Source organism: Dama dama, chromosome 21, assembly GCF_033118175.1.
Source record: "Dama dama isolate Ldn47 chromosome 21, ASM3311817v1, whole genome shotgun sequence".
Taxonomy (NCBI): Eukaryota; Metazoa; Chordata; class Mammalia; order Artiodactyla; family Cervidae; genus Dama; species Dama dama.
Genome location: NC_083701.1, coordinates 62761865 through 62782074, shown reverse-complemented (window position 1 = coordinate 62782074; position 20210 = coordinate 62761865). Strand labels below are relative to the sequence as shown.

Genomic DNA, 20210 nt, shown 5'->3' with positions numbered 1-20210 from the left:
ACATACCACATCAGGGTTGAAACCTTGTAAACATGGTGCAAAGTGAAAGAAGCCAGTCACGAAAGACCATGCACATATTGCAGGATTCCATTTATATGTAGTGTTTAGAACAGGACAATCTGTAGAGACAGAAAACAGATTAGCAGTTCTCAGGCGCCGGTGGGGGAGAAATGAGGTTATGAAGAAAAGTGACCGCTAATGGGTATGGGGTTTCTTTTGAGAGTGACAAAAATGTCAAAAAACGAATTGTAGTGTTTCACAGCTACACATATATCAAAAAACATAGTGTACTTTACATAGATTCATTATGTAGAATGTGAACTGTTATCACAGTAAAGCATATATTTAAAAATTACATCAAGGGGTAGTTGACCTGTAGCAGATTGGAGCTTTGTGGTCCTCAGATCACATGTACATTCATGACACCACCATCCTGGGCAGCTTTGCTGTTATCTGTTTTACATATTGTGCATCCATCCTCCCCTACCTGCCTGAACTGCCCCGTTGCCCTGTAAGATTTTCTTTGGACTATGCCTAAAAGTAGCTTGAAGAGGTCTGAAAACAATGAGCTCCAGAACCTTTTCCAGCTCTAAGAAGCCATTATTCCAATGCACCAAACTGAGAATTTGAATTTGGCCTAAGTTACCCCATTTTACCTCCATGTCAACAAATGGAAAGTTGTGAACAAAGACAGTTTTCCCCCACATAGCTGCACACAGGTGTGACTTAGTGGAAACTGTGGAACTCAGCCAGGTCTTCAGTTCCCTAGTGTAGTGCTCTATCTCTGAGCTCTGCTTCCTGTTCTTGAATACAGTGATTTGCTAAAATAGAGGCACCTGGTCCCAGCACCTTGCAAGATGGATTTTTTTTTTTTTTCAACCTTTCAAAATATATTTATATATTGATGAAGGCTTTCTCTGGGAAGCCATCTGTCTGAAATCTGCAGCAATAAAAAAAACTTCTCTAGACCTTATATAATTCACAGTGGTATCTGTTGCTTCACTCCTCTAATCCTTTCTCCTCCTCCTTCCTTATTTTTTCATTCATTCATTTATTTATTTACAAAGCATGTATTTATGAAGCATCTGCTCTGGACCCAGCAATAGGTACTCAGCACTGAACAAAATGAACTCATCCCTACCATTATAGATCTTGCCATCGACTAGAGAGAAATATATTTGCAACATAAAAAGTTTTAAAATTTCATTATTGGAAAGTCTGTGAAAGAAAGGAAGGAAGTTCTGGGATCGAGACTATGTAGGTTATCATTTTAAAAGGAGCTCTGGAATCATATTGCCAATATTCGTGTTCAAATACCAGCTTCACCATTTACTAGCTATGTGATTTTGAGCAAGTTAAGTTGCCTGGGCCTTAGTGTCTTTATCTTAAAAAAGAGATAATAATAGTACCTAGAGTTCTGAGGACTAAGTGAGTTGATAAAGAATAGTGCCTAATATATACTAAGTGCACATAGGAACATGCCTGACACATTCTAAGCATCTGTTAAGTGTTATCTGTGTTTTGGTAGTGTTGCCTTACACAACATTTGGTCATCAACTAGTTAGGTTATCACCACTGCTATATTAACTACCTTCATTGCTGTCATCTACATATACTTATCATATATACATGCTCTGTGCACAGAATTTACAAAAATGGAATGTGGTGTACTTCTGAAATCAAGAATCCTACAATCTAGTTAAGAGAGCATAAGAATTAAGAGAAAATAGTAACAGAAAATAGCAAATGCTAAGTACCAGATAAAAGATCAAGTATATCCTGTAGGACTGAAGGAGAGAGAACGGTCATTAGGGGTTCATAAAGGAAAGGGCTTCGTGAAGGAAATAGACCCTTAAGAAAAAGGGGATTCCAGGCTGGCATGAGTGAAGATGTGGAGGCAAGAAGGTGAATGTGAAGTTCCAGAATGGAGAATTTGAATAGAAGAGTAATAAGGGGTGGCTTAAGAGAAGAGGCCTCAGAATATTGGTTAAATTATTCAGTAGGCAGTGGTTGCCATGACCACATTTTGAGCTAGAGTGTTCAAATAAGACTTCTCTCCTTTGTCTCCTGAGACCCACTTCATGTGTTACTTTCTTTCACATCCATATCATCATCATCTAGTCAGTTGCTTTCTGATTGGTGGTGCTACCTACAATCTCTCTGCCCTCCAATCTGCTACTCCTACTGCACATTTCAGTGACATTAATTTTTCTCAAGCTTCCTTTTGTTACTTATTTGCTTAGAATGTTTTTAGTTTCCCATTTGTCTATAGCAGTTTCTCAATTGTTAGTGTGCATAAAATTACTGGGATTTTATCACAAGTGCAATTCGCCTATCACCTTTAGGTAGGATACTTCTGGAATGGGGCCTGAGAATCTGTTCAAACCCTAGGGGATTCCGATTCAGGTGATCAAGTGGCTCTGCTTTGAGGAAGACTGGTGTAAAAGTAGGAGTCCAGGTTTGTTAACCTGCCACCTAGAATCTTGTTTTATCCAGCCTCATTTTTCTCTGTTCTCATTAGGACATCTTTAGTTTCAGCAGAAGGAGACATTTCCTTTTCTCTACACTTATCCATAACCTATTTTTGTCTTCTCTGTCTTTTTTTGTTTTATGTGGTTTCCTCAGCCTCAGTATCCTTACTGCCATTTCAACAAGTCCAAATTGTGGCTTCTTTCCATCTTGGTTCAGATGTGTCCTAAAAACCTCTTTAAGTATCTTTAACCTAGAAGGCAGAGTTCAAGTTTAACTGATTTTATATCTACTCCCCCATGCAGGGGCCTAAATGAGCACTTTTCAAACGATTCAGTTATTTATTCCTTCCTTAATTTATTCATGAAATATTTATTGAATGCTTACTATGTATTAAGTGCTAGTGATAAAGTAGAAAAATAAACACCCTGTAAGTCTCTGTTTTCATGGACCTTTCCTTCTAGTGGGTCAAATGTTTTTAAGTAAATATTGAAAGTATTTTGAGAAGAGTTGTCTATCAGTGCTATATGGAAAATTTTAGGAAAGAGACCAGTGAAAGAAACTAATTAAGGAACTCTGGTAATTGGCCAGTGGAGAGTGGGAAGGGTCAGTGAGAACAGACGATACAAAGGAGATAGCAAGGTTAATTAATGAAATGAAGGAATGACTTGGTGGGGGCCAGGAAGGCATATTTAATATTTATTTGAGCCTTTTGAGAAAGAACAAATAAGTAAAAAGTTAAGATGTAGAGGTAGTATTTAGGGATGGGGTATTTTTAAATGTTATGGTGATCTTTTAGATGTGTGATGTTAATAATGGGACATCTGATTAGAAATGCTCAGTAGCAACTACAAATACGGGGATCTTCAAAGAGCCCAATCCTTTCTCCTTTTTCCCTTCTTCAGCTCAACTCATGAATGTTTTCTTCAATCCTAGCTGTTCCAAAATCCATCCAAGCGATAGTCTGTGTCTCATTCATTTGATTTTCTAAAGATGTGACATGGTTCCATGTGTTGGCCACATTTCCCTGTTCTCCAAGTGTCTGTCTAGAATGATGCCTCAGCCCAACTCCAAAAGTCCATCTCTAATCGTGCCCTTTCTTGAAATGGTTCTTAACTGATGGGGGACTTAGCTTGCTGGAGGAACTTCAAAGACATAGTAGTTGAAGCAGAGAGTCTTTTAAAATTGGGTAACTACTTTACAGAATTTTGCTTTTTTCTGTCAAACCTCAACAAAAATCCTTCAATAAAAAATAAATTGAAAAAAAAATTGGGTATGGTGGTGTATCATCATCTCCCTATGTGACAGTGACGGCAGTCATTTATGGTTTTTTGGGAAAACAGGCTAAGTTTGGATAGGCAGATTTTTAATCATTGGCATAACAAGTAAACTGATTGGGAAGCTGCCTGCATAGCCTGAAAAATCATCTTTCTGAATTCTTGTAGTTGACTGGCCAAAAAACAAATCATTTTAGACTCCTGCCTTTCTCTCATAATACACAACATCCTGTCCATCAGCAAACATGGGTTGTAAGTGTGTGTGGTATCATAAATTTTTACTACCTGACTTCCCCACTAGAATATAAACTCTATGAAGGTAAGGACTTCATTTCTGCTATATCCCCAGCCAGTGCCCAGAACATAGTAGATATTCGGTAAGAATTTAAGTGAATCAATAATGTGAAATAAAATTATTATTCCACGTTTTGCTCGGTAATTTTAACATTGGCTCTGTGTTGAAGAAACACAGAAATATTTTATCCCAATGAAATTATTATAGCTAAAGTCCAAACATTAACGATACTTGACTGAATAATGTTACCTTTAAAATACAGTTGACCCTTGAACAGTACAAGGGTTAGTCTGTGTATTACTTACGGTGGACCCTCTGTATCCAAGCTTCCTCTGTATCCATGGGTTCAACAAACTACAGACCATGTAGTACTGTAGTATTTACCATTGAAAAATATTTGCATATAAGAAGACCCGTATAGTTTAAACTCATTGAAGAGTTAAATATAATATTTTTAATAGAAATTTTATTCCTTAGCTAGTTTAGAGATGTAAGTTTTTTCCAGACTTGGTTACTACTTGAATGTTTGTAGAGATGATTCCTGATATTTGGGAGGGAGTAATGTAACATTTTCTAACCTTTATTTAAGCAGTCCCACATGACTGGGAATCTCATTAAGGTTGAATTACTTTCATTAATGTACAGGAAGTTTTTCTTTTAGAACTGCAAGAATTACAAGTAAAGTATCAGCATTTGAAAATTAGCCAATGTTGTAGGCCTAGCTGACCAGAGCTGAAGTTAGGAATATTTACCTGATTTAGAGAATACTTCACATTTCTAAGGTTTGAAGTGAGAAGTTGATATGATTAAAGCAGTTTGTGTGGAAGGTCCTTTTGGCCTAGTGATGATTTTTATGGAGTAGCAGAGAAGAACAAAGTTGTTCTAATGGAAAAGAAGAAATGGCTGCAGGGCATAAACAAATGTTTCTGTCTAACATCTTGACTGTTTTGCATCTCACATCTGTTGCATCATTAAGCTATTGATAACATATGACACAGAGAATCAATATGTAGCTTTAGTTCAGTTTATATTTAATCTGCCATCATGAAGTTTAAGGGTAGCCAATAAAAATTGGTAAATGACCCTGTATTCTATAATGTCTTGATGTGCTTCAATAAAATCAGATACAGTGTAGAGAATACTAATATTCAGGTTTACTTTGACGAAAATCTGCAGTTAACTAAACCAGGTTTGTTCAGATCTAGTAAATAAAATATATAATAATAAAAATCAGCTTAATATATTTGTTAAATAACTATATTCTGTTTGGCAATGAAAATCAGCTACTGGTTATTAAAGTCAATTATGGATGTACTTAAACCATTTCCATTATTTTTCTACTGGTACTGAATGTTAGAGGGAACTGTTAACGCATGCTTTTGCTTCGTTTCCATAATCTCTGCATAGTTTCTTTAAAAGGGCATATGTGATTTGAGGGATAAAATAGTCAAGGATTCGTATAGCTTTTTATCGATGGAAATTTCTCCAAGGTCAACTCTAGTTTTCTTATCAGAAAAATCAGGTTCATAATTGCAAGGCAAAAGCCTACTCAAATAGTTAATAAGCATATTCTCCTTCTGCATTGCTGCAGAAACAAAATGCAAGCTTCTCTGTGACTGAATCTTACAGAGAAAGCCTAGGCTGGGTAAACTTTCATCTGCTTCAGGGTCAGGGCTGATTCAATCTTACTGCAAGTTTATGAGAGTGGCTGATGTGATACAGTTGTTTCTAGTAAAATTGGACTAGCTCTAAGGAGCCAATCTAAGTCAGTCTCTAAGTAAAATTCTATGAGAAACAGACTCCAACTCAGACACAATTGTAAACCCTGATATAATGAGGACTTGCAGCTGATTTAATCCTATTGAAAATCTTTAAGCAGCCATGGGACAAAATGGTTTCCACATTGACATCTGTGGAATGAACCTTGGATTTCATTGGTATGAAGAGTTGTTACTGTGTACACGTAGTAGCCACTTTTTAAGAGTTAACATCATGGCCATTTCAAAGCAGGTTGTTGTTTCTGATGTAGAGGCATCTACTTAGATTAAGATCCAGGTTCCCAGAATGTGTCAGGTTTTATTGTTAAAAAACAAAACTAAATTCACTATAAAAAGCAGACAAGTCAAACTAAGGAGTTAGAATAAATCAATTAGATCTAGTTTTCTTGAACAAAAATGACCAACCCATTCCAATTATATATGTGGGAGATGTAGAGAAAGAGAGGGAGAGAGAATCAGAACTGTTTCTGAGTTAAGAAGTCATATGTGAAGTCTTGCCTGGAACTGATTTTTTCTTTTCATGAATTTAAAAGCCCCTGAAAATAAGCATATGCTGTGAAATCATATATGTTTGAATGGGCAGACAGGCACAAAAGGCTTCAGGGTCAGCTGTGTTGATGAAATCTCAGTAAGTAAGATTTGAACTTGCGTGGATAGGTTGGTGTGTAAATTTTTTTTTTTTTTTTTGGTCGTTTGGCTTATTGTATTGAAATGGACACTGATAATGATCTAGGTATTCTAGTCAGCTTAGCACAATAATTGGTCCCTTTTCATAATTTACAACCTAAATTAAGACAATAAACCAAACACAATTACAGTAAAACACAACCTTGCCTGAACTATCTCCATGCTTCTTTTCTTGCAGTTAGCAGTGGTTTGAAATGTGAATATTTGAAATGATACTTAGCAGGCAGTAGTGGCCTCATACTGTTACTTCAAAGAGCCGGAAAAGTAACTCCATGAAAGGGAGAACTTGAAACTACAGTACTCTTTACCATTCTATCTGTTAAGCAGTGATGGGTGTCATTAGTTCTGCTCTTTTGCATAATTACTGCAGTATTGTGAAAAGTTTCTGTCATCCAACTGGGAACAATTTTATCCTGTGGGCTCTTGTATAACATTTGACTTAGAGAAATAAAATATAAAAAACCCCCTTGTTTCTAGCACTCTGTAGTACCCAAGTGCATACAGGGTTTGTTCAAGTTTTATAAGTAAAAAGTAACATGGATTGGTAACATTGAAGGAGGCATTTCATATCAATTTATTCTTTATAATGTTTTTTAATTTAATGGGCTTAGATAAATTTTATCTGGTGCATCACTGAGTTGCGATGGTATTTTGTCTGTAAAATGATAAAAGTTCATGAAGTGCAGTGTTGATATCGCTGAAAATGTAAGACTTAAAAATATACTTTTATTGTTCACTTGACTAAATTAATCAAGTTGAAATGAAGTATCTCTGGCACAACGATTTTGCTGTTTGTCTAAAGCTCTGTGTTAAAGGCATACAACAGCCTTTCCCAGCAGAACCATTCTATCCTATCCTTGAAACCTTCTTGATACAACTAGAAGGGTATATTTGCAAATATTTAGACAATGAGGCACATAATTCTGTTAAGTTTCTTAAAATTCTCCTTTGTAATTCCAGTATGTGAAACCATTAAAATACTGTAACCAAGTTTTGTAGGTGTTTTTTTTTTTTTTTTTTTTCTGTATCATAGGCAGCAGGTTTACTTCTTTGAAAATGTGACTACATTTTTTTGCAAGGGCAACAAAAATATAATAAATGTCACAGTGATATGAAGAAGTAACTGTCACTTGGTTTTGTGGTTTCACACTTGACTCTATCATAATTTATAAGATGTGAAAAGTGAGCTCATGACTGGCAAAAGATATTTGATCAAGGTTAAAGTGTAACTGCTGCTGATATATAACCATAATTTTGATGAGAAGGTGGAAAATATGTGGATATGTTTGTTTTTGGTGTATAAAGATTCCTTAAAAAGACAAGTCAAAAGAAATAGTGTGAGTTAAAATATAGGAATAGGCGCTGAATTATCCTTTCTTGGCAGCCATAGAAACAGAAATTATATTTGTTTTAGTCTTTGTTAATTCTCAAAGTTGATTTCCACATATTTTTGTTTAAATTTTTAAATATCCACTTATGTGCAGCATTCTTATTAATATGGCTACTTCCAAATATGCCTGTAAAAATGTTCATATGGCCAAACAAGAAGTTTCGATCCATCAAGCTTATCTTTCTTCACTCCAGAGTTCTACTGCAGAACATCTAATTAATATCATTTGAAATTATTTTAATGCATTTTTTGGTATTGTTGCCTACTCAAGTGTGATTTTAGCCACTACTCCTGAGATACTGTGGCTCTTACCAGACTCCAGGGTAAGCTAGTAAACTTACCTATCTCACTCCATCAAACGGAGGAATTAGCTTCAGTTCTGCTCGCTACTAGTCAGCTTTCAGCACCTTTTCCATGGTGGCTAATAACTGTACCACGTATAGCTGTGAAAGCATGGGGAGATGCGCTGAAATGATCTAATAAGTAAACTCTCAACTTGACATGTTTCCCTAGCTATTGAACCTTCTCATATTGAAACCCATTGATAGTGAAACGAGAATTCCTCTGATTTAAGTACCATCTGGTTGTGCTCAAGGCTTTAAAGCTGTTATCTCTGCATAAAATTTCAGAGTCCTATATTTTTTTCTTCACCAAACTATCCATTTTTAAGCCACAAATATTTTTCCAGCTCTTTCAGATTTTATCTGAAAGTATATTTTAACAGTATTTAAATAGTTCTTAAACAATAACAATTTATCTTGATAGATGGCATGCTGTGTTTTTTCATTTTATTTTAATTAGCCATTGTGGAACCAAATTCCCTTTTGTTTTAGTCTTTTGAATATTGTTTAATTATAGTTATCATGCCAGATATCTTAAAGGTTATTTTACCAATAGAGTTTCATTTAACATAACCCATATGGAATCAATAGCCCAGTTTCCTAAAGTGAATGCTTGGAAAATCTTACATTCATATGTTAAGAGTACACATCCTTTCCTCATTAGTTGGAAAGTACAGGGATTTTGGCACAGGTTCTGTGTGGAAGCATTGTGCAGCTTTTATATGGATTTTGTTTTTAGCCTTTGATGACACTGTTTAGAATAGGAAGTATCTAATAAGTAAAGCATTTTGTCTCAAGTGCTGCCAGTGTGTTTAATATATGCCTGGAGGTCTGAAACATTATCTTCTTCTCTGCAGTAATATGCATTTAATTCTCTGAAAGCAGAAGGTCGAACTTTTAAAAGGGACGCAAAGTACATTTTCAAACAGAATAATTCAAAACATATGGAAGAGGGGACCAGAGTAATGTACAGTTGGTTTTTATGGTTTAATCATGATCATGTTAATGCACACCAGTAGCTAATTAAAGAAAACTTTTATTGTTCATTTTAAATAAGTTAGGTAAAGAGTGGGAGAGCTGATGTAATAGCACTGCCCAGAGATACATGTTTTCTGCTGCACTCACTAACAGCAAGCAGATATTGCTATTTTTGACAACTTAAATTATTACTCCCCTTGGACAATAATAAAGGAAAAGTTATTTTCAGAGTTATTACATTGTGAAGTTTTCTTTCTCCACAAAGGAATAGTAAATTGATGCCCAAGTTTTGAGCTGAGCGCACATAATTAATTATAAAACTTCCTTGATAGGCCAGATGGTCTTCAATATAATAGATAAATCTGCAGTGGACTGGTGACAAACCTATGGATTTTTAAATATGTCTCAAAATCATCAGCTTATTTATTTCAGCTCTACATAATAGTACAGAAACTTAGACAAATGAAAGAAATTTTGGCTTTTAACCCATTTTTAAGAATTTAGTCTTCTAATACTGGGAAAGTTGTGCTTTTTTTTCCTTCCAGTGAGAGTCAGTCTTTCATCTCTGGGTCATTGGTTCAAATTCCATTCTACTCAGTAGTGACTAGAATTAGTTACCATCTGACTTCTGTTCAGTAACCCCTGTGACCTGAGCTGATAGCTGCCATCCTGCCCCTGCTGGTTATTTATATTGCCAGATCATGCCAGTTGACATTCGCTAGAGTCTTAACGTGGCAGTCTCAACAGGTAATAGGGCTGGACACTACATTTATTTACCTTTACCTGTAAGTGGCTTGTTTTATCATGTTAACATTGATAGGGAACACTTTAAAGAAAGAGAAGCTAGATTTTTAAATGCAAATCTGTACATCAGGAGAAGAAAATACAAGGCTCTGTGCATAGAAGGTATAGATTCATGTAGTTGATTCTGATTGCCTTTCCTGATTGAGAGAATAAAAACAGTTGAGTGCTTGATTTGAGTTTCTTTATGCAACTTAGAGGATTTTTTAAAATTATGCTGTGCACAGATATATTTAGTTTGCACAGTAAATCCTAGATTATGTATGTAAATGATTTTATTATCGTTTCACATATTATTTGAGAACTCCTAGCTCATACTAGATTTGGAGGTATATTTGAAATTTTTATAATAGGTAACTAAAACCTTTACAATTTAATTATCCCTTTGATAATTGTTGTATTTTTATTTTACTGAATTTTAAAATTAAATATGTTCATTAATTTGTTTGGTCAGCACACACTTCTTGAACTTTAACGTTGTTTAAAGCAATGTGGTGTGTGCTACAAATACTAATGGTGTTCTCTTCTCATTGCCTACTAGCTGTCTGACCTTGGACCAATTGATTAATCTCTTTCAGCCTCAGTTTCCTCAGCTGTAAAATGGTGGTAACAGTACCCCCTTAAAGGGTTGTAACAGTAAAGAAAATGTATGTAATATGCTGCCAGTGTTTGGTATGGCATGGCGTGTGCGTGTTCAGTCATGTCTGACTCTTTAAGACCCCATGGACTGTAGTCTACCAGGCTCCTCTGTCCATGGAATTTTCCAGGCAAGAAATACTGGAGCAGGTTGCCATGTCCTCCTCCAGGGGATCTTCCCAACCCGGGGATCTAACTTGTGTCTGCCTGCATCTCTTACATTGCAGGCAGATTCTTTGCCCACTGAGCCACCTGGGAAGCCCTAGGAAACATACTCAGTGGTGTCTGATTTCTTATCTTCCATTGCTCCCAATCTCTGAGACAAACCAGTGTTTGAAAAGTGCTATGAAAACGTTAGCTATGAAAGCATAGAAGCTGAAAATGCAAGCACCATCTAGAAAGGTTGAGAAAGTCTTCATAAGGAAGGTGGCTTCTTTTAACTTACCCTTTATTGAGTGCCTACTGCATGTGGTCAGTACATTAGTTCATGTAATCCTGCAGCAACTTTGTCGGTTGGGTGTTAGTGTCCCCAGTGTGAGGACGAGCATCTGGCAGAGACAGAGGGCTGCTTGAAGTGTGACCAGCGCACAGCATGGAGGATGCCAATAAGGAAAGTTCAGGAATGTATCTGGACAGACTTTAAAGAGTACAGTGTACACATATATTTACATATTAACAATTAAATATTTCTTGTCTGCAGAGCAATTTTTTTCATTTAATATTGTATCAGAAACTGACATCTCATCGCACTTCTATGGATCCTCTCTTCAGTGTGCTAGTCACTGATGAGACAGTCCTCGGTGATAGAAACAAAACAATATGGCATCAGTCCTTCACTGGTAAAGAAGACCAAAACATAACCGCTGCTCGTTGGTGGGTTATTTACTATATGCCAGGCACTGCACTGACCTCTTCAGGCACATTAACTCATTGAATCCTCATGCAAACCCCTTGAGGTTGGGTTTATTATTCCCATTTTACAGATGAGATTATGTAGCCTTAGAGAGGATTGTAATTTATCAAGTAGCTGCACTTAACCCTGCTTCTGTCTGACTCCAAGACCTTTAGATTGTTTTAATACTGTCTGAATCTGCCACCACAGAATATTCTAGACTATTCTAGTAGAAATATTTCTACTAGAATATATTCTAGACTATTCTAAGATAAAATAATAGATCTAGTAGAAAATAATAAATCCTAAAGTGAAGGAATGGGAAGCTGCTTGTGCTGCAGTCCATGGAGTTGCAGAGAGTCAGACACAACTGAGTGACTGAATAGCAACAAAAATAGAAGTATGAGTTAAGTACTAGGAACACCAAGAAGGAAAAGAGTTGAAAGCGCAAATCCCAGACAGGTGTCATTGTTCTGAGTCTTCATGGAGAGCTAGGTGTTGGCATGCTACAGCAGTTTCAGAAGGGGCTCCAGGCAGAGAAGCAACATGGTATACCGAGAAGGATTTAAAAGAATGAGGTATCTTCAGAGAAAAGGGATTAGCTATTTTTGTTTCAAATACTATATTTTTTTTATAACATTGTGCCCTCCACAAAATTAAAATAAATTAACAAAAAATTACTTGAAAGTTTTTAATGACAGTTACATCATTGTCTTGAATTAACTGTCCTTTAACATTTTCATAAGCAACTTATAATGTGGAAAAATGATACTATATTGACCAAATTAAGGGAGAGCCTAAAAAATGAAGCTCATTGCCCAGTACTGTGGGGAGTATTTTTTCACTGCTGATGGGAATACAGATTAGTGCACCCTCTTTGGAAAGGTGCTGGCAACATTTAATAAGTTTAAACTTTTTCATACCATTTACCTAGTAATTCTTCTAGGATCCTGTCTTAAGAAAATCTTATTTAGATGTTTGTCATAGATGTTTGTTGGCAAAAATTGAATACCTAATTGTCCAGCTATATGGGAATAGTTGAACAATTGCTCCTAAGACTGAATGAAATATTATGCAGCTTTTTAAAAATGACATTTATGTAGAGTATATTAATATGTTAAAAAATTGCATTACCAATTTATCTCTCCAGTATTATTATAACCCTAAAGGGTAGGGTTGAGGAGAACCTATGCACAAGTAGGGAAAAAAGACAAAAGGAAATACACTAAAAGATTACTATTGGTCGTGTTTGGTAGTAAGAAGGGGCTTCCTGGGTTAGATCCCTGGGGAAGGGAGAGGCTGCCCACTCCAGTAAAACAGACCTCCCTGGCGGCTCAAACAGTAGAGCATCTGGGAGTAAGAAGGGAGTTGGGAGGATTTTCTTTTTCTCTCAGATTTTCCATGAGTTCTTCAGTCAGTAGTGAAAGTCACTCAGTCGTGTCCAGCTCTTTGCAACCCCATGGACTATACAGTCCATGGAATTCTCCAGGCCAGCATACTGAAATGGGAAGCCTTTCCTTTCTCGAGGGGATCTTCCCAACCCAGGGATCGAACCCAGGTCTCCTGCATTGCAGGTGGATTCTTTACCAGCTGAGCCACAAGGGAAGTCTGAGTTCTTTAATGAGTTCTTTAATGAATCTGAATTACTTCAGTGAAGAAGCGAGTGAGTATCTAGGTCTCAATAGTATGTTAGAAACGAATTAATGGTTGGGAGACTAAGAAAAGGGAACCACAGAGTCAAACTGGAGGTCTTGCAGTTGTGCTGACAAAACAGTCATGCTGCTGCTTCCACCACACTGTTCTTTGTTCTCTATGCAGGCGGTTGTTGGTGGGAGTATTTGAGAAAGTATGGATACATTTAGTGCACAAAGGGACAATCCACCTTCAAGGGTTTTAATTACTTACATTTTGCTTGATCACTTACATTTATCCTTGTTTCAAGTCTTATTGTAGTAAAGGAAAATAAACATCATTTTGAATGGCACACATTTATTTTAGTTTACTTTTCTTTGTCATTCATAATTGAGGACTACTAACTTTTCCCTCTCCTACTATCCAAAATCCTGTAAATCAATTTTTTTTTCCCCCAAGAAAATAGCTTTTATTTTTTTATTTTTTTTTTCAGGATTTTTTCCCCCAGCATTTTATTATTTTTTTTCATTTATTTTTATTAGTTGGAGGCTAATTACTTTACAATATTGTAGTGGGTTTTGTCATACATTGACATGAATCAGCCATGGTTTTACATGTATTCCCCATCCCGATCCCCCCTCCCACCTCCCTCTCTACCCGCTCCCTCTGGGTCTTGTAAATCAGTTTTACAATGATAGCATAAACAGTATAAACTACTCCTGCCTAAAATTAATTTCAACCAATAGTAATCATGATTCAGAAACAGTTTTTTATACTACTTGGAAAAACACCATAAAGGATACTAACTGAGGCATTATATATATATATGTATGTATATGTATACATATATACACACACACACTACTTTGTGTTAGTCCAAAGAAAGTAAAGTCTGACATTGAAAAGTATATTTTATTTTATTTTTTTTTGGCTGAGCCACGTGGCTCTTGGGATCTTAGTTCCCCAACCAGGGATTGAACCCTCACGCCCTCACCCTTGGCAGTGAAAGCACCAAGTTCTGACCACTGACCTACCAGAGAATTCCCCTGAAAAGTATCTTTTAATGATAGAAATGCACATGTGATGTTTTTCTCAAGGATTGCCTTGGCATTCTAATATGCATAATTTCTTGAAAGGACACCTACTTTATTTTTATGATTACTTTTATACTAGACCCAGTTTTAATGTTTCTATAACATTTACATAGTAACACTTGGAATATAATTAATTTAAAATATTTTATTATTTTTCCTTGCAGATCACTAAGCAAGAACAGAAAAAAATGGATACATATGATGGAAGCATGGCTGATAGCTCATCTCGGTACAGTGGTGCCCAGGATAGTGGAATTGGCAGTGACAGCGTTAAAATCAGAATAGTACAGATAGAGCAGCACAGTGGTACCAGTCAGCACCGCATCGCCCGTCCCTCACGCCAGTCGTCAATTGTAAAAAATCTAAATTTTATTCCTTTTGACATATTTATTACTGCAAGTAGAATCTCACTAATGACCTATTCCTGTACGGCCTTACCCAAATCGAAATCGCAAGAACAAAAGGATAATGAAAAAACAGGCAAGAGTTCATTAAACCTGCCAGAAGTCAATTCAGATGTCGCAAAGCCCAGCCAGGCATGTATTTCCATGGTAACAGCAGAAGATCTCTTAAGCAGCAACATATCTTTTCCTTCGGGGAAAAAAGTAGGGGTCATCTCTCTCGAAAGTCTGCATGCATCCACAAGGTCATCCGCTAGACAAGCGCTCGGCATAACTATCGTTCGGCAGCCTGGAAGAAGAGGAACTGGTGACTTGCAACTAGAACCTTTCTTGTACTTTATTGTATCCCAACCTTCTTTGCTTCTGAGTTGTCACCACAGGAAGCAACGAGTGGAAATATCCATTTTTGATGCTGTGCTTAAAGGGGTTGCCTCTGATTACAAATGTACAGGTAAGAGCCTTCAGATTTACTCGGGTGCTGATAACCACTAGTACATATTAAGTTTTATTCCCAAAGTTTTAAGATTGATCAAACAGGAAACAGCTGGCAAACCAGACAAAACTTCTTTTCTCTACTGAATATGTAAATACATAAATTTCATGTCCCACAGCTGAATCACGTTTAAGTAAATGTTTGAAAAGGAACAAGATTTAGTCTTGGTGTTCTTACTGTGCCTCTGAATTTTTTTCCAGGAGCTGAATGAAACAGGGGCTCTTTCTGGGCTATTGAAATGCTTAACAATTTCCAGTGATTAGGAAGCAAAGTTTTTTTTTTTTTCATATTAATAGCCCTTAGGTTTGCTTTCCATGTCAGTGCTGCTGCTAAGGTTAAAAAAAGAAAAACTTTAGAAAATGAAGTTTATTGTTTTGGTATTCTTTTGCCATAATCATCTTGCTGTAACAGCTTGTTATTAAATGTATTTGAGGCGGTTTATTAGCAAAGTAAGATTACAACGATTTTACACATCTACAACAAGCACATTTATTAGTGGGTGTTGGCCAGCTGCCTCTTGTTGCCCCATCCAGGCCTGCCTATAACCAGAGAGCGCCATATATTTTAATAATTATAGGGAACGTGTGAAGCTTGTTGCATGTTGAGACTAGGAAAGTGATCAGGGATTCAGATTTAAGACATATGTACTGTTAAGTAATAAGAGCTAATGAAAACAGGGCCAGACCAGGTACAGAGACCTTTTCCCAGAGTTAATGCAGCATTAGAGATTTGTCAGGAAAGACTTCCCAGAAAGGGTAGCGGGATCATCTAAGATCTGGTATTGGAAGAGGGCCCTCACAAGCTCAGGTATAACTCAGGCATTTTATTGTTCTCAGGTGGTCGCATCTAGCAGATGAACGTCAGCAGTAAGGCATTTGGAGAATTTGTCCATTCTGGAAGTCAGACTGGTTCATTCTTGGCGCTAAGGAGAGTCGTTTTATACAGCAGGCTCCTGAAGAGTAGATAGGAGCCCCAGTAAGTCAGTCAGAGAAGACCTGGGCTCTTGGTGAGATATAGTTCAAGTCCTTGACTTTAGAAAGTGGTAACTGACCCGTTGCTAAGAAGGAATAGCCTAGGGTTACCTTCTAGACTGCCTCCTAGCCATCTCTCCATTAGTGCTTGTGCTGGCTCCTACTGGCTCACAAGAGCTAATTGTTAAATTTTTAGGAACTTTGAAAGACAATTGTTAAACCACTGCTAGTTTAAATCACCATAGTGAGAGTATTTACAAACAGATATTGGCAAATGCTGTCAATCAGCTCTCCTACTCTGAGAGCCAGTGTTAAACATTTATCAGCAACCACTGCCTCCCTTCTTCAAACACACTTTCATTTACTGAGCACCTGTAATATAATGGGTACTTCTGTTCAATGGAGATGAGAGAGGTGCTGAGGTAGTTTATGTTATATTATTCAAGGACTCATGCCTACAGACCTGATACCTGTTTGGGTGTCTGCTTAGCATTGGCAAAAACTAGGTGTAGGACTGACAGAACAGAAGTTCATTCCACATCCCTCCCTAACTGCTTTCAGCCGCAGTTGCTTTATGGGTGGCTGGCTTCAGCAGCTTCTGCTAAAAGATATTGATAACTGAGTTCAGCAGAGTTATCAGGGCTCATAGCAAAGGTGTACATTGGAATTATAACAGGTTCCTAGGTTGAAATGATAAAGTATCTTTAAAAAAAAAATCTTTGTGCATAGACCAATGTAGAAACCAGTTTCAGCAGATGAAGTTTAGAAGGTTATATACCAGATTGAGTATAGGGTATTTACATGTGGGAAGAAATAGTCTTACCTACCTCCTAAGGAGCCTTCTTCACATAATATTCTTGTGAATGGCTTGCTTTACACAAAAAGCATCTCCTTGGACATTTACAGTGTCCAAATAGAGTCATCAATATAAGTCATCGTATGTCCTTAAAATGAATTTAGTGAAATTTGTCAGAAACAAGTAGTTAAACATAACAGCTGAAAAAAATGACTAGCAATTATTGTGTACTCAGTCTGTGCCAGGCATTGTAATAACTACTTTAAATGCATTATCTCATTTAATCCTCCTAACAGCTCTGTGGGAAATATGTTGCCATCTTATATGTAAAGAAACTGAAGTTTGGAGAAATAACTTCTCCAAGATGACAAATAAACAGAGCTAAAATACAAAACCAAGATATTCTGGACTTTCTGAGTCTGGTCTCTCAACCTGTATAGATCCTTAGAGTGGAAAGAAAAATATGAATCTCAGTTTTCAGTCAACCTCCATTGTTCTTCTCCAGACCATGCAAATGGTTCCCTTTCTTTGTTTTAACTGGTGAATTTGTATATATGTATCCATATGACTACAGAGTACAGCTTCTCTTGGTACTATGACATCCTGAGCTGAAATTCTAACTCTCACTTAGGAGACGTGTACCCATCCATCTCATAGGGCGATTATGAAATTGAAAAGAGATCATTAATGAAAGTACTTTGCAGCCTATGCAAGTACTGCACCCTCACAAATGTTTGCTGCCACTGTTTTAGTTATTAATATATAGTAGAAAGATTACTGGGATTCCCAGGTGGCTCAGTGGTAAAGAATTCAGAGACCTGGGTTCGATCCCAGGGTTGGGAAGATCCCCTGGAGAAGGAAATTACGAAGCAGAAAGCCTGGAGTTTAATTGGCCCTGCTATTTATTAACAGAGTGATCTTAGCCCAGCATTTCACGTCTTTGGGTTTCTGTTTCTTTTTGTATAAAACGTAATGATTATAATAGATACCAACAAGGTTCATTCCAGGTGTAGAGTTTTCTCATTCTGCAATTTGGAATTCGTCTCCCCACACTTACCTTTCTAAAAATATTTAAACTAGCTTTGGCCTCAGAAAGTTGACATTCGTAAGCCACTACTGTATCAGATTACAGTATATTTCAATTTGTTTTAAAGGTGCATACTTATATGCATATTTGATATCTTAGTGGACCATTCATTAGTTTATTCAGTACTTAAATACATAAATATTTTAAATGTTAATAAAGTTATTTTTCAAAAACTGATGTGAGGACTTTCTGTTTTAAATTGGCCCACTTGAATGAACTATCCAAGTCCCATTACCAATTTAGCTATCCAGAAACACTTCATGTAGCACTATTTATCCTGAAGAAAGCAATGTTCCATGTTCAGGATTCGTTTGAAGCCTTGAAATAGTAACCATGTGGTAAGAAAACAGAGAAAATATGAATAACCATAACGTTAACATTCATGGGGAAGAGAAGCAGTAAGTGACCAGTTGCATTCCTGGATTCTGAAGTGAAGGACTATTTACAAAAATGTCTTAATTGGAGGGACAAAAAAGGGTGTCACCAGTCATCTTTCTAAGAAATTAGGTCAAGGAAAAGTTAAAGGCAACATAAGTTAAAAATTAAAGAAGTACTGTATTATGTCTTTCTGTAGTGTTCATGCTTTCTCTCTTAATACTAAAATTAATCCTTTTTAATAAGGTAACTCAAGTGGCAGCCAACCCTTAGCAGTTTTAGCATATATTTCAGTGATTGCCCAATTTTAGCATTTCAGAGATGCCTGAAGTTGTTATGGATATAATGTGTTTTCTTCTTTAAGAAGACAAAAACATTTGATTTTAAAAAATTTATAGCACAACAACTTGTAATTGTTTACTGTTTTATGTGAAAGTCATAAACCATTGTTACATGTGCTAATGTTCCTTTGTATGGAAATCACATGGAATTTAAAGTAAACAAAGAATTTTGTTTCACTCTTTAAAAGCATATCATGAAGTTCAGAGGATAATTTTTCAAAAAATCATAATTCTTATATAAATATAAACTGAACATGTCAGAGATTTTACTTAGTTCATTAATTAATGAGGGAACCAATAAGAATGTTACCAAAAAATTCATATACAGGAGACCTGTAAGGCCCTGATCCTCTCAGATTTTGATTCTCTTATTCAGTAGGGTCATAAAAATGATGAGTCACTTGATCATTGACTTGGGATTCCTCAAGAAAAGCCCCTGTGATCTTGGGAAGCCCCAAGGAAAGCTTAGTATCATTTGAATGGGATGATGTAAGGAAAACTGCTTGAATTTTGAAGAATGAAATAAGAATACTCATTTTTTTTTTCATAGTAGTAGATTTTTCTCTGAGTTTCCCTGGTGGATCAGTGGTAAACAATCCACCCAGCAATGCAGGAGATGCAAGTTGTATTGCTGGATCAGGAAGATCCCCTGGAGAAGGAAATAGTAACCCACTCCAGTATTCTTGCCTGGGATATTTCATGGGCAGAGGAGCCTGGCAGGCTACAGTCTGTGGGCTCACAAAAGAGTTGGACACCACAACTGAGTGACTAAACAAAAACAACACCAAGATTTCTCTCTAGCTACAATTCAGAATAATTTTTAGTATTCTGTTTAATTTACGTACCTGCTGCTTGTCTGTGTTTCTTTGTAATGTTTGTGGTTGCTCTGAGGTTTCCAGTGTACATACTTAATCTTTCACAGTCAATCTTTTGCTCGGTTTTCAATCTCTTAAGTCATCTCTAACTCTTTGTGACCCCATTGATTGCAGCTTGCCAGGCTTCCCTGTCCTTTACTATATCCTGGAATTTGCTCAAACTCATGTCCATTGAGTTGATGATGCCATCCAACCTTCTCATCCTCTGTATCCCCCTCCTCCTGCCTTCAGTCTTTCCCAGCATCAGAATCTTTTACAGTGAATCAGACTTTGCATCAGGTGGCCAAAGTATTGGAGCTTCAGCTTCAGCAGCAGTCCTTCCAATGAATATTCAGCGTTGATTCTTTCAGGATTGACTGGTTTGATCTCCTTACTGTCCAAGGGGCTCTCAAGAGTCTTTTCCAGCACCACAGTTCAAAAGTATCAATTCTTCAGTGCTCAGCTTTCTTTATGGTCCAACTCTCGTATCTGTATGTGACTACTGGAAAAACCATAGCTTTGACTATACAGACCTTTGCTGGCAAAGTGATGTCTCTGCTTTTTAATACACTGTCTAATTTTGTCATAGTTTTTCATCCAAGAAGTTAGCATCTTTTCATAC

General features: G+C 36.7%; 1 protein-coding gene across 9 annotated transcripts in view; it reads left to right on the top strand.

Moving 5' to 3' along the window:
• VPS13B (vacuolar protein sorting 13 homolog B) overlaps positions 1-20210 on the top strand; it is a 771473-nt gene that overhangs the window by 526169 nt on the left and 225094 nt on the right. For all 9 annotated transcript variants that reach the window (XM_061123681.1, XM_061123682.1, XM_061123678.1 and 6 more), the window contains one exon: positions 14435-15122. In XM_061123681.1, coding sequence (XP_060979664.1) covers positions 14435-15122 — 688 coding nt within the window. The remainder of the gene's footprint in view (positions 1-14434; positions 15123-20210) is intronic.